Source organism: Bos javanicus, chromosome 27, assembly GCF_032452875.1.
Source record: "Bos javanicus breed banteng chromosome 27, ARS-OSU_banteng_1.0, whole genome shotgun sequence".
Taxonomy (NCBI): domain Eukaryota; kingdom Metazoa; phylum Chordata; class Mammalia; order Artiodactyla; family Bovidae; genus Bos; species Bos javanicus.
Window position 1 is genome coordinate 31,114,598 of NC_083894.1, and position 14,099 is coordinate 31,128,696.

At 41.4% G+C, this 14,099-nt stretch overlaps 1 protein-coding gene across 1 annotated transcript in view; it reads left to right on the forward strand.

The window, feature by feature from the left end:
* The window catches only part of UNC5D (unc-5 netrin receptor D), a 643,560-nt gene that overhangs the window by 396,761 nt on the left and 232,700 nt on the right, over window positions 1-14,099 (forward strand). Inside the window, exon 4 of the mRNA XM_061404454.1 lies at window positions 8,930-9,033. Coding sequence (XP_061260438.1) covers window positions 8,930-9,033 — 104 coding nt within the window. The remainder of the gene's footprint in view (window positions 1-8,929; window positions 9,034-14,099) is intronic.

Consider the following 14,099-nt stretch of genomic DNA (forward strand, 5'->3'; position numbering starts at 1 on the left):
GCCATCCAACCATCTCATCCTCTATTATCCACTTCTCCTCCTGCCTTCTGTCTTTCCCAGCATCAGGGTCTTTTCCTGTGAGTCAGTTCTTCGCATCAGGTGGCCAAAGTGTTGGAGTTTCAGCTTCAGCATCAGTCCTTCCAATGAACATTCAGGACTGATTTCCTTTAGGATGGACTAGTTAGATCTCCTTGCAGACTGAGGGACTCTCAAGAGTCTTCTCCAGCACCACAGTTCAAAAGCATCAATTCTTCAGCGCTCAGCTTTTTTTCAGAGAAGGCAATGGCAACCCATTCCAGTACTCTTGCCTGGCAAATCCCATGGACGGAGAAGCCTGGTGGGCTGCAGTCCATGGGGTCGCCAGGAGTCCGACATGACTGAGCGATTTCACTTTCACTTTTCACTTTCATTCATTGGAGAAGGAAATGGCAACCCACTCCAGTGTTCTTGCCTGGAGAATCCCAGGGACCGGGGAGCCTGGCGGGCTGTCGTCTGTGGGATCGCACAGAGTCGGACACGACTGAAGCGACTTAGCAGCAGCAGCTTTCTTTAGTGTCCAACTCGCACATCCATATATGACTACTGGAAAAACCATAGCCTTGACTAGACAGACCTTTGTTGGCAAAGTAATGTCTCTGCTGTTTAATATGCTGCTAGGTTGATCATAACTTTTCTTCCAAGGAGCAAGTGTGTTTTAATTTCATGGCCACAGTCACCATCTGCAGTAATTTTGGAGCCCAAAAATATAAAGTCTGTTACTGTTTCCATTGTTTCCCCATCTGTTTGCCATGAAGTGATGGGACTAGAGCATGATCTTAGTTTTCTGAATGTTGAGTTTTAAGCCAACTTTTTCACTTTGCTCTTTCACTTTCAAGAGGCTCTTTTCATTCAGTTCTCTATACTCTTTCTAAAACTGGAAACTATCCTTTAAAACAAAGAAACAAACCAGAGGCTGTTTGGAAGAGTAAAGAGACATACTGACACTTTTTAAATTAGTATTTCAGTAACAATTAGTGACATTGGCACTTCTAAATATCATTTATTATTCATTTGTGTCCTTCTTTTGTAAGTTATGTTTTCATGCCCCTTTGACATTTTATTTTAGGGTATTTATCCTTCTCACTTTGTTCCAAAAGTGCCCTTTATAATATATTAAGACTCTTAAATTTTTCTTGTAGTCTTTTAGGTAAAAACAGTTTTCAGTTTTGACAAGACAGTATCTGCTGATCATTTCCTAAGGTATTCTTCCTCCAATTTTGGGTTTAGAAAAGGCTTTCCTAACTTAAGATCCAATAAGTATTTTATTACTGCTGTGGCTTTGTAGATAATATTTTTATTAAGATGGGATTTACTTTGGTATGAAATAAGATATAGATCTCACTTTATCGTTTTATCCAAACGGCCATCCTAATTTGTACATTGTATATCAGTATAAGGATCTTCCCTGGTGGCTCAGATGGTAAAGCATCTGCCTACAGTGCGGGAGACCTGGGTTCAATCCCTGGGTCAGGAAGATCTCCTGGAGAAGGAAATGCTAACCCACTCCAGTGTTCTTGCCTGGAAGATCCCATGGACGGAGGAACCTGGTTAGGCTACAGTCCATGGGGTCACAAAGAGTCAGACATGACTAAGCGACTTCACTCACTCACTCACTCATATCAGTATAAGTATATAATATTTAGTATATATCATATGCTAAGTTATGTTTTTATTTGAGTGCCTTTGAAAGGTGTTGTAGTTTATAAACAATTTGTATATTGATTAATGACAAGATCTTTTAATAGTCATGGCTTTATAATAGGATATGATGATAGATGTGACCTTAATTAAGTCCTATTGGTGATGGACAGGGAGGCCTCGCGTGCTGGGATTCATGGGGTCGCAAAGAGTTGGACACAACTGAGCAACTGAACTGAACTCATGCACCCAGTGCACTTAAAAGGATTTTGCACATATTAGCATATAATTCAGACCCAACTATATGTAACAGAAATTAGTATGTTTTAATTTTCCAGATGAGGAATGTGAGGCAAAGAGAAATAAAGATACTTATCAAGTCAAGGTGCTTGTAAGTGGCAGACCAACAATTCAGACAGATACAGACATAACCTCATTTCAGTGTGCTTTGCTTTATTGAAGGCATGAAAACAGTATTAATATTGTGGCTCTCCATTAGAACTCTTGGATGACCAGGTACATTGTCAATGAAATCTCAACAGTGAGCTTAAAATAGTCAGCACATCAGGTTGTAGACAGATGAGTTATTATCCAGGCTTTGTTGTTCTGTTATAATTTACTCAGGCAGAGTAAATTTAGCATCCTCCTTAAGGGCCATTGGATTTTCAGAATGGTAAATAAATGCTGGCTTCAACTGAAAGTCATCAGCTGCATTAGCCCCTAACAAGGGTTGATGTTGGCTATTCTGGTAGAAGTGAGGTGGATTTGATTTTTGCATTTCTCTGGTTAGTGATGTTGAACACCTTGTCATGTACCCACTGGCCATTTGTACATCTTCTTTGGAAAAATGTTTGTTTGGGTCCTTTGCTCATTTTTTATTTGGACTGGGTCATTGTGTTTTTACTATTGAGTTGAATGAATTCCTTATATATTTTGGATATAATGCCCTATCAAATATATAGTTTGAAAATATTTTCTCTCATTCCTCAGGTTGCCTTTCATGTTGATCATTTCTTTTGCTGCACATAAGTCAATTAATTTTATATAGTCATTGTTGTTGCTTGTGATTTTGTTGTTATATACAAAAATGTTGTTAAGGAGTTTTTTTTTCCCCCTTTGTTTTCCTATAGCAGTTTCACAGTTTCAGGTTTTTATGTATAAGTCTTCAATCCATTTCAAGCTAACTTGTGTGTGTGATAGAAGGGAAGGGTTCTCGTGCACATTTCATTCTTTTACATTTGCATATATCCAAATTTTCCAGCACCACTAGTGAAGAGACTGTCTTTTTCCCATTTGGTACATTTGTATCTCGTTTCAAACATCAGTTAGCCATATATATGAAGGTTTATTTCTGGGCTCTCGCTTCTATTTCATTCATCTATTTCCCTGTTTTTATACCCATACCATATTGTTTTGATTACTGTTGCTTTGTGGTGTAGTATGAAACCAGGAAATGTCATGCCTCCAGCTTTGTCCTTTTTTCTCAAGTTTGTTTTAGCTCTTAAGTGTCTCTTGTGGTTCCATGCTGAATTTAGAATTTCTTCTCTTTTCCCGTGAAAGTGACAGTGGGATTTTGATAGGCATTGCATTGAATCTAAGATGGCTTTGGATAAAAGACGTTTTAACAGTGTTAATTCTGTATGAAAACTTTAGTTACTTCTGTTTATTTTTTGTAAAATACTTGTAAAATTATTTTTTACAGTTTTAGAAATTTTGTTAAAAATTTCAACTATAATATACCTAGAACAGTTTTTCTTTTCCAAATTATTTTGCCTTGTATCCAGTGAGCTCTTTTGCAAACTCAAGTTTTTTCTCAACTCAGAGAAGACTGCATTTTATCATTATTAATTTAATTATCATTTATTCTCTTTACACTTACTGTATCCTTCTAAACGAACTATTGTATTTAAATTGTATTTCTCTAACTCAACATTTTCTTTTGTTATTTCTTTTATCCTTTTTCTGGCAAACTCATTTATCATTTCGTCATTTCCTCCTAGCTCATGTGTTCAACTTATGTTTATTGATACTAAGAACCTTTCCTATATCAGAAGGCACTGGGACTGTAAGAATGAGTATCTCAGACATAAAGCCCATACTCATTGAACTGATGATCGAGTGAGGAAAACAGAGATAGAATATGTAATTATTAGAGTTCTCCTGGAAAACATTTTTTAAACTAGGGTCTGCTGGATACTAAGCTACTGCCATCTCTAAAACGAATGGTTTGTATTTTCTGAAGCTAGGGCTAGGACTCCCTTGCCAGACCCTAGCTCCCTGTAAGGTTCCACCAATAGGGGGCGCCAGAGAGGACCACAGAGTGAAAGAGGAAGGGAAGGCTGCTTCTTTCTGTTCATTTTCTGTCTCTGTCAACATCATCCCAGCAGAATTTCTATATAGAAGTGGCAGCAGCTTCTTGCTTCCCACTTACTTTTTTAAAGTAATTCCAGATCCAGCTTTTTTATGTGCTGCACCCCATCCCTCTCCTCCAAGAGATGCCAGCACCACCAGCCCTTCTTCAGAGGTCTAGGTCTTAAGTCCTGGTTCCCTCTTGCAAGTTCCTGAGGCGCCAGCACGCTGTGCCCTCTCCTTGGAGAGTAGAGCCCTCTCTAAGCTTCAAAGTTCTCTAACCTCAGTGTCTTCCTTTGGTTCCCTCACCGCCCCCTCCCTGGGATGGGAACAGCTCCTAGGAGTTCCCCTTTTGCCTATTTAGCCCTTCAATTTTTACATTAATATTTTCTGTTAAAACAACTGTGTGCTTCCTGTTTCTTGCCTGGATCCTGACAAATCTGTCTTCTGTTCGATTTTCAGCAATCTTCAGTATGCTGTTTACTGTCTCCATGACATATATTTCTAATTCAGCAGTTTTGTTTTGTTTTTCATGCATAGTGGCAGTTTTCTTGATCTCAGATGTTATCCTATTTATACATCTCTACTGTAGATTCTCAGTTACTATTTCCTTTTGATTTTAAATAACTTAAATTAGAAGTTCTCCAAAAATGCCTCTTGTTTCCAGTCTTAGGGGAAACCATTTCAGTCTGCAGTTTGTCTCCTTCATTTGTAGTGTGATTCTTTTTGCAAGACTGGGGATGCTTTTCCTACTGTTAGAATTGATACAGTTTTCTCTGTGAATCTTTCAAGCCTTGGAACTAGCTTAGGTGATCAAAGTATCTAGTTTGCCAATTCAGAAGTTGTCAGGAATTCCCTGGCGGTCCAGTGGTTAGGACTCACTTCTTTCACTGCCAGGAGCCTGGGTTCAATCCCTGATCGGGAACTAAGATCCTGTGAGCTGCCTGGCAGGGTCAAGAAAAATACAAAATCAAAAGCAAACAAGCAAAAACCCTAAGCAAACAAACAAACAGCAAAACTAGATTGAGTGACCTATGATGAGAATCATAGAGCTGAAATCATTTACGTCTATGTCTAAGAATTTATTTCTATAATTTTTGGTATATTTAGTAGCTCTCTGGAATTTGTCTGGTATGTTTGTCCTCCTTGGGTATCAAAAATACCAGAGTTCCTGCCACCAGTATTAGGCACAAGCCAGAACTCTGACACTTGGGTTTCTTACTTGATGTGATACCTGGTGTGTGGTGGGCTGCCTTTGATGAGTTGGATCCATGTTTATGACACCACAGTTGTTGCCTGACCCTCTGTCTTCTGCCTTTAATCGTCCTATCTCCACATTTAGAAGTGGATATATACTTCTTGTTGCAAAACTTCAACAGTGATTGCCAATGTCAATTGGAAAGATCAGGGTGTCATGTGGGTCCTTTCTTCAATCTGATCCTGACTGTATGAGATCAAAAAGAAATTTCTCCTAACTTCTTGCTTATAGACAATACCCTTTCCTATATCCCAGTGTCAATACGGGATTTTCCTTCTTTTTCTTTTTTTTTTAAGATTTATTTAACTGGCTGCTCTAGGTCTCCGTTGTAGCACGTGGAATCTTTCAGTTGCAGGACATGGGATCTAGTTCCCTGACCAGGGATTGAACCCGGGACCCCCCAGCTTTGGGAGCACCAAGTCTTAGCCACTGGACCACCAGAGAAATTCTCAGGGTTTTCCTTTCTTTATATTTGCTTAGCTAGTTCCTTAAGCAGTGTGGAGGAAAAACGACTAAAGTCTAGTTTCTTCTCATTTGCTGATGTGTGGAAATACCCAAAAACTCTGCATTTTGTTACCATTTCCATTTCTAGTGAGCAAAGAAAAGGAAATAGAAGACAAAATAGAAATAGTATAAAACAAAATAGAAATTCCCACTCTCTGTTTTCTGTGCTTCATTGGGTTGAATGCAGATTATTTGGTGTTGTCAAAACTGCAATCATTGGGTAGCAGCACTGGGTAAGACTTCCTTTTTGAAAACAAAGCAATCAAAGAACAGGAAAAAGTAGCAAACAAGCCAAACAGAATTAGGCACAAAAATACCACCGTTTCTTTCCATTAGCAACCCAATGTGTCATGTAAGAGTCCCCCACGCTCTGCAACAGGCTCCTTTCAATACAGAGTCATCTCTCTTATCTGTGGTTTCAGTTACCCAGTTACCCACATCAACCTTATATTAAATGGAAAATTTCAGAAATAAACAATTCGTAAGTTTTAAGTCACGTGCTCTTCCGAGTAGCATGATGAAATCTCCTGCCATCCAGCTGCATGCTGCACAGGAAGTGAATCATCTCTTCGTCCAGTGTATCCTGCACGTTAATCTTAGTAGCTGTCTTGGTTATCAGATCAACTGTCCTGGTGTGACAGTACTTGTGTTCAAGTAACCCTTGTTTTAATTAATAATGGATCCAAAGCGTAAGGATAGTGATGCTGGAAATTCAGGTATACCAAAGAAATGCTGAAAAGTGCTTTCTTTAAGTGAAAAAGTGAAAGTTCTTAATCAGGATTTAGCAAAGAAAGAAAAATTTTATGCTGAGGTTCTTAAGATCTATAGTAAGCATGAATCTTCTCTCCATGAAATGGTGAAGAAGGGAAAAGAAACCCTTGTTAGTTTTACTGTTGCCCCTCAAACTAAAAACGTTACAGCCACCACACTGAAGTGTTCAGTTAAGATGGAAAAGCGTTAAATTTGTCCAGTAAGATATTTTGAGAGAGACTATATTCATGGAACGTTTATTTCAGTATTGTTATAATTGTTCTATTTTAGTCTCAGTATGTTGATCTCTTACTGTGCCTGCTTTATAAATTGAACTTGATCATAGGTATGTATGCATAGGAAAAAAACAAGATATATAGGATTTGTACTATCTGTGGTTTCAGGCACCCACTGGGTTCTTGGAATGAACCCCATGAATAAGGGGGTTTACTGTAGTCCTGATGAGTAAATTAGTTGTAAGGAAAGAGGATTTTTTTAAATTTATTTATTGATTTGTTTGGCTGCGTCAGGCTGAGTTGTGGCACGTAGGGTCTTCTTTGCATTCTGTGAGGTCTTTTGTTTTGGTCTGCAGGTTCAGTAGGTGTAACCCACCTGCTTAGTTATCCCATGGCACGTGGGATCTTAATTCCCCAACCAGGAAGTGAACCCACATCCTCTGCATTGCAGCACAGATTCTAAACAACTGGACCACCAGGGACGTTCCTGGAAAGGGGATTTTTAAGCAAAGGAGAATTTGTGGTCCAATTGTGCAGGAAACATGAGATTTTTCATTCTGAGGTTTATTCACATCCCCATCACTCATAGTTTTGTTATCAATTATGTGAACTTCTTCAAACTTGGAATCAGAAATTCTGAATCATAAAGGCTGTGGCAATTTGCAGATCTGCCGTGGCAATTTACAGATCTCTAATAGATGGAAGCTTGGCTTTAAAGTTTGGGAGGATAGCAGAGAAACGGGAAAATAGATCCTGCCACCTGCCTACAGTGTGAGTCCTTGTAAGATCCTTGGCTTCACACACACTCACGATGATCTCCAAATAGACAGCTCTGCTGAAAAAAGACATCAGTCGCCTCTGGGAAGGAAAACATTAAGAGTAAAATTCCAAAGAAAGTGAATACATGGACTGCTGGGCTTGTTATTCATGGCGTGTTTCTGACTTGCTAAAAGCAAGTTTAATGTATTTATACCATCTATACAGATGTAACTGACTCTGAAGCTCTGCTCTTTACAGAGAACATATTTCATGTTATTGTAAGCACTAAAGAAAATTAAATCAATAAATCCACAGCCTGTAATTTGAGATCCTTAGTTGAAGAAAAATACATTGTCCGGGAGGGAGGAGCAAGTCTTGAGGAAGGCTTGTCAAACTGTCTTCACTCCACTGTCCCAGGCTTTCAAATGACAGCAGAAATAAGCTTGTGGGTTTCAATCATCAAAGTGTTGTTATGACACCTCCGAAAGAAGTAGAGGCCAACTCCCACTCTTGTTAATGAAGCATATGCTTAAGTGGAAAACCATGCAAATGATACTCTTTCTCTCTTTCTCAACTGTCCCCGTGTGTGTCCTTTCCCCTGAAAAAGATTTGCTGGTGAGTACGCAGAGACTAATGTCTGGACACGTGGTAAATTCTTCCCCATCCCTGGCGTTGATACTCTCTGTGACCACTGGCAAGCCAATTAACCCCTCCAAATGTCACCCTTCTATGTGTAAGAGGTTAATGGTGCAGCTTGTTTGCAGAGAGCCTGGAGTCTTCCGTGAAAGGCACTGCATGGATGCCCAGCGTTGTTGTTGGACTGGAGGGCGTTGTATTTTTTAATTATATGTTTGGTGGGATAGGTTATAGATTTTGTTGTGGTTGAATGTTGCCTCTTCTCCCTGGTTACAAATAAAAGACTAATAGGTAATCACACACTATTACCATCTTCTAGAGGTCCCTAGAGGGCGAAGGGAATGCAGAGGTTACAGATTAATAATGCATTCTTTAGTTAATAAAATCACGAGCACCTCAGATGCATAATAGCTGTGGATGGCAATTTATTAGACCAAGTATTTTATCAGATGCTAAGTAGATAATGCTAGCAAAGACTCATGAAGTAATGAGTTTTTCTTTCCTGCTCTCCTAATAAATCTTCTATCCGTCATATCAGTAGAGAACATTAGGGACAGTTTGGTTAAGGCTTATGTGAAATGTGTTTGAATATTCAGGAAAAGGATTCTTAGATTCTGGAACTCCTGAAACCAGGGGTGTGTGTGTGTGTGTGTGTGTGTGTGTGTCTAGACTGTGACACTAAGCTCACTGTTTTATCATCTTTGGAGCAAATGTGGATCTTCCTGGCCCCAAAGTGTTATGTCTTTCCCATTCTTTGCAGATTTACGGAAAAACTTTGAGCAAGACCCGCAGGGAAGGGAGGTACCCATCGAAGGCATGATTGTGCTACACTGCCGGCCACCCGAGGGAGTTCCTGCTGCGGAGGTAAGACCAGGCCAGTTCCCAAGACGGGGGACTGAGTCCTGTGTACTCACAGGAGATGTAAGCCAGCCTGGGCCAGGCCTTCTTGCTGCCTGGACCCAACCGCTAAAGATGGTGAAGCGGCTGATGGGAATAAGCTGGAAGAGGAAATTGTCTCTCTAATTTCTTAAGCTCTCGCCAGCCAGTTTGGGTGGAAATTGTTCTGTGCCCTTCCTCCTGGGGGCCTCGGTGATGCCGGTGCCTGCTCTGTGGCCTCATCCGTCACCCTGGGCACTCTGCTTTGTACATTGGTTTCTAGATCCATCTAACAGCAAAGTCACATGAAAACAGTGTAGAAAGAAGGCGGTCGGGCTCCAGTGCCAAGTTGCACGGGTGTTTGCACTTATCCTTCACTTGCTTACGAAACAGACAACCCTGGAGTGTTCGTTATGTTTTAGGTGCTGTGCTGGCGTGGGGGACACACAAAGTGTTGGAGGTCACAGATCTCTGATCAGTTATCTGTCGTTTGCAGTGAGGTGATAGGAATCCAGAGTCGTCATAGTTTTTGCTCCTTGCTGGTTTTCCAGAAGCTTCTATCATATGGTTAGGCTATAATTGTCATTAATAACACACTGTGCTGGTGGGGAGGGTGTTCTTTCAGTCACTATTAAAAGAGGTTCTGACAGACTCGTAATATGGGTATTAAGATAATATTGTGGGGTCTATTCAGAAGTACAAAGATTGCTTGATAAAGTCCTGTTTGGGGGTTGGCCGAAAACTTCATCCAGGTTTTCCTGTATAAGCTGATGGAAAAGCCTAAACAAATGTTTTAGCCAACCCAATACATATGCAAACATAGGTCTGAGGCCAGCTGTGACTCTTCTCTGAGCAGCTAGGGGAAGGTCCTGAGAGTCGTGGTTTCCTCACTAAGAAGTAGAGGTATTAAAACAACAGGAGACTTTGTTGTGCATTGCTGTGGGATTTTGCATTTGGAAGGACAGAGGAGTAAAATGTTCCAAGGGGAACCAAAAACAGACAGACTTGCTGATCCAGACAAGAAGCCTGCAGGGTGGATTCTATTCAAAGCTCCCAAACTTCCCTGAAATGAAGTAAACGGACTTGAAAATTAAAGTGAACTCTCCATGCGTGATGCGAAATGATGAGAAAGGAAAATGCTTATTTTTAGATTTGTATTTAATGTGAAGCAAACAGATATTTGATCTCCTTTGGGCGCCGCCTTGTTCTGTACAGACAGTGTCCTAGATTTCTGAGGCGGGGAACAGGTGGCTGGGTGTAATGGGGCCGGGTGAATGTGGGTATAATTGAGGACACCCCACGTGTTCCTGGGGGACTCACTCAGGTACCAGCCGTTTGCTATAATCACACCATCTCTTATAACCAGGCTCTCTGCCAAGCCTGGGCTGGGTCACTGTGTCAACTTTGAAGCACCAGAGAGCACTGAAGATGGGCAGAAGGTCATGGTTTTATTATCTGTTCTGTGGGAACCAAACATTGTCTAGATGTCTAAAAATCAATTTTTACACCTAGAAGAGAGCTTAGATATTTACTTGGCATGGCCTTTCCATTTTAGGGGCAAGAAAACTGATACTCAGATCAATGACCCACCAAAGAAAGGTCTTACACCCATTTAAGTCATAACGCTGTTGAGTCTTCCCAAAGTTCCTCAGACACTCAGAGAAAAGTCCACTTTCATGCTTTATGTGGTCCAGGATCATCAGGCCTGCTCTTACCTCTGACCTCATCTGTTGTTCAGTTTCCGGCCCTGCGGTAGCCACATTAGCCTCCTCACTCTTCAACAGCTGCACCAGCCACGTGCTGGCCTCAGGACCTTTGCACATGCTGACTCCTGGGCTGGAACACTCCTCCCCAGTTACTCCAGTTACTCCAGTACTCCATATTGTTTTTTCCCTTCCTTCAGGGCTTGCTCAGATACCTCCTGCTCAGTGAGGCCTGTTCAAGGCACTCTGATGACAATGTCGGTTCCTTACCCTACATGTATACTCTCAAGCCCCTTTCTCTGCATTTATTAACTCCTTAGCTCTTAGCACAACCATACTGTATTTATTCAACTTATTTTCTATTAGAATTAACCTCCACAAGGAGAATTTTATTTGTTTGGCCATGCTACACAGAATGTGGGATCTTAGTTACCAGACCATGGTAGCACAGAGTCTTAAAATCACTGGACCTCCATGGAAGTCCCATATTTATATTTTTATCCCCAGAACAGAAAAGAGTGCTTCTCACATCCAGGTGTCCAATAAATATGTGTTGAATATGAGTGAAAAGTCGTTTCCTGCCTTTATTCCTGAATATTGGAGGTAGTGCTGGGACTCAGCCCAGACCAAAGTGTGAAATCCACTAGACTCTTGTTTTTGTTTTTTCTCCTGAGTGTTAGAAAATGGGTATATGTCCTTCTTCACTTGGTCTTTGAAGACACAGTGAAAATACAGAACAGAGAAGAGGAAGATAAGCATTGTGTAACCTGGTAGGGTAAGAGCCAAAAGGGAAGATATGCCTTGATATATAAGTATGTCCATGAGTTTGTACACGTGCACACACACACATTGAAGTGTCTTCCCAGAGAGCTCAAGGATTTAGGAATTATAAGGACCCCAAGGCTCTTTGGGGCCCTGGTTGGGAGGGAAGATCCCTGTTGGAGAAGGAATTAGCCTCTAGGAAGCAAGCAGCATTCCTAGCTGGTCAACTGTTGGGTTGGCCAAAAGGTTCATTCAGATTGTTCATACCATTGTATGGAAAAACCCAAAGGAATCTTTTAGCCAACTCAATACTTGGGAAAGGCTGAACTTGGGTTGAATTTGGAAGCAGCTCTTGAAACATCCCTCCACCTTTCTTGCCCCAACATTGTCCTTGAAAGGAAATGAGTTGTCCCTATTGGCTCAGTTCCTTTTTCCAACTTTATGTTTCTTTTGTTTATTTGTTATTGAAGTATAGGGCTTCCCAGGAGGCTCAGTGGTAAACATTCTGCCTGCCAATGCACGAGACGCAGGAGATGCAGGTTTGATCCCTGGGTAGGGAAGATCCCCTGGAGAAGGGCATGGCAACCCACTCCAGTATTCTTGTCTGGAGAATCCCATGGGCACAAGAGCCTGGCGGGCTATAGACCATGGGGTTGCAAAGAGCAGGATACGACTGAGCGTACCTGCATAGTGGCTTTACGATGTTGTATTACTTTCTGCTATATCACAAACATCTGTTGAGCTATATGGTAGCACAGATGGTAAAGAATCTGCCTGCAATGCAGGAAAGCTGGGTTTGATCCCTGGGTTGGAAAGATCCCCTGGAGAAAGGCATGGCAACCCACTCTAGTATTCTTGCCTAGCGAATTCCCACAAACAGAGGAGCCTGGCAGGCTACAGTCCACGGGGTCACAAAGAGTTGGACACAACTGGGCAACTAAGCACACGTGTGTGTGTGTGTGTGTGTGTGTGTGTATGTATATTTATATGTATATATATCCCCTTTCTCTTGGGCCTTCCTCCTCCCCGGTCACTCCTCACCCCATTCTGATGTGATTTTCAGCTATAACCACAGGAGCAGAACCCTATGTGAAAAACTTCCGGTAGTCACACACCCTGATGGCAGTGAAAACAGTATTTGGGAGAGTTCTTGGCCAGGGGAAGAAGGAACACAATAAATACAGACTTCTCAGTATGAAAGTATATTTTCTTTTCTGATGCCTCCCCTCTTGCCAGATTTCTACGCTGGTAGGTATTTACTTCCTGGATTAGTTTCCTGGGGCTGCTGTGACAAATGACTACATACCGGGACTTAAAACAGTCAAACTGAATTCTCTCACAGTTCTGGAGGCTAGAAGTCTGAAGTAGGGTGCAGCCAGGGTTAGTTTTCCTGGGGGTTCTGGAAAATGAGCTTGTCTCTTAGATTCTGGTGGTTTCTGACAATCCTTGCTGCCCTTGGGGTATAGATACATGACTACAGACTCTGCCTCCATCTTCAAATGGGTATTATTCTCTCTGTATCTTTTTTATCACTTTCTTTTTTAATATTTATTTATTTGACTGTGCAGAGTCTTAGACGCAGCATCAGGACCTCTGATCTTGGTGGTGGTATGGGAGGTCTTTTGGGATCTTCCGTTGTGTCATGCAAACTCTTAGGTGGGGCATGTGAAATCTAGTTCAACACTGAGGATCAAACCCAGGCCCCCTGCGTTGGGAGCATGGAGTCTTAGCCACTGGACCACCAGGGAAGTCTCTCTCTATCTCGATATGTCTGAATTTTGGCTCTTACAAGAACATGAATCATTGAATGAGGGTCAACCTCAATCCAGTAATGCCTGGTATTAATCTTCTTGGTCACAGTACGTCTGCAATGACCCTATTTCCAAATAAGGTCACATGCACAGGTTATGTGTGGGCTTGAAATTTGGGAAGGGGGCCACTCTTGAACTCAGTCCACTTTCCACTCCCCCTTGACGTATTAATAATCTTTTATTTTTAAGCACATAGACATCATTAGAAATAAATTTCAGAGCCAGGCTGGCTGAAAGAGGGCCATTTCAAGGAACAGCTGTGACTGTAGGATGGTTTAAAACAGAAATTCTGAGCTGAAGAGGGGAAGCTTTGTTTCCCGCCTTTTGTATTATGGATGAATATGGAGAATGTTTCAGCTGCACTGTGGGTTAATGGCTGGTGTGGGACCCTAACAAGCTTTTATAGCATCTTCTTAAGGTGGGAAAGCATCTGGTTTCCAAACACATGTGTTACTTTGAAATTTCACTTATTTATGAGATGGATACTACCTATGTCTGTGCACTGATATTTACAGCTCTTTAGTTTCAGCAATAGCTTACACACTAGTTATGACCGCCAACGTTTGTGTTTTTGTTGAAGGGCAGGTCGATCTAGAGGAGAAAGCTGTGAGAGAGATGGATACAGATAGGGAAAGAAGGTGAAAATGTTCATACCTTCTGTGGTCAGGGTCTCTTGAGGTGGGGATGTCTGCAGTGCCTGTCATGGGGTCTTCAGATTGCAGAGTATTTTTGTGCTTACTGACCTCTTTGTCATGCAAATATCCTAACGTTAATGACT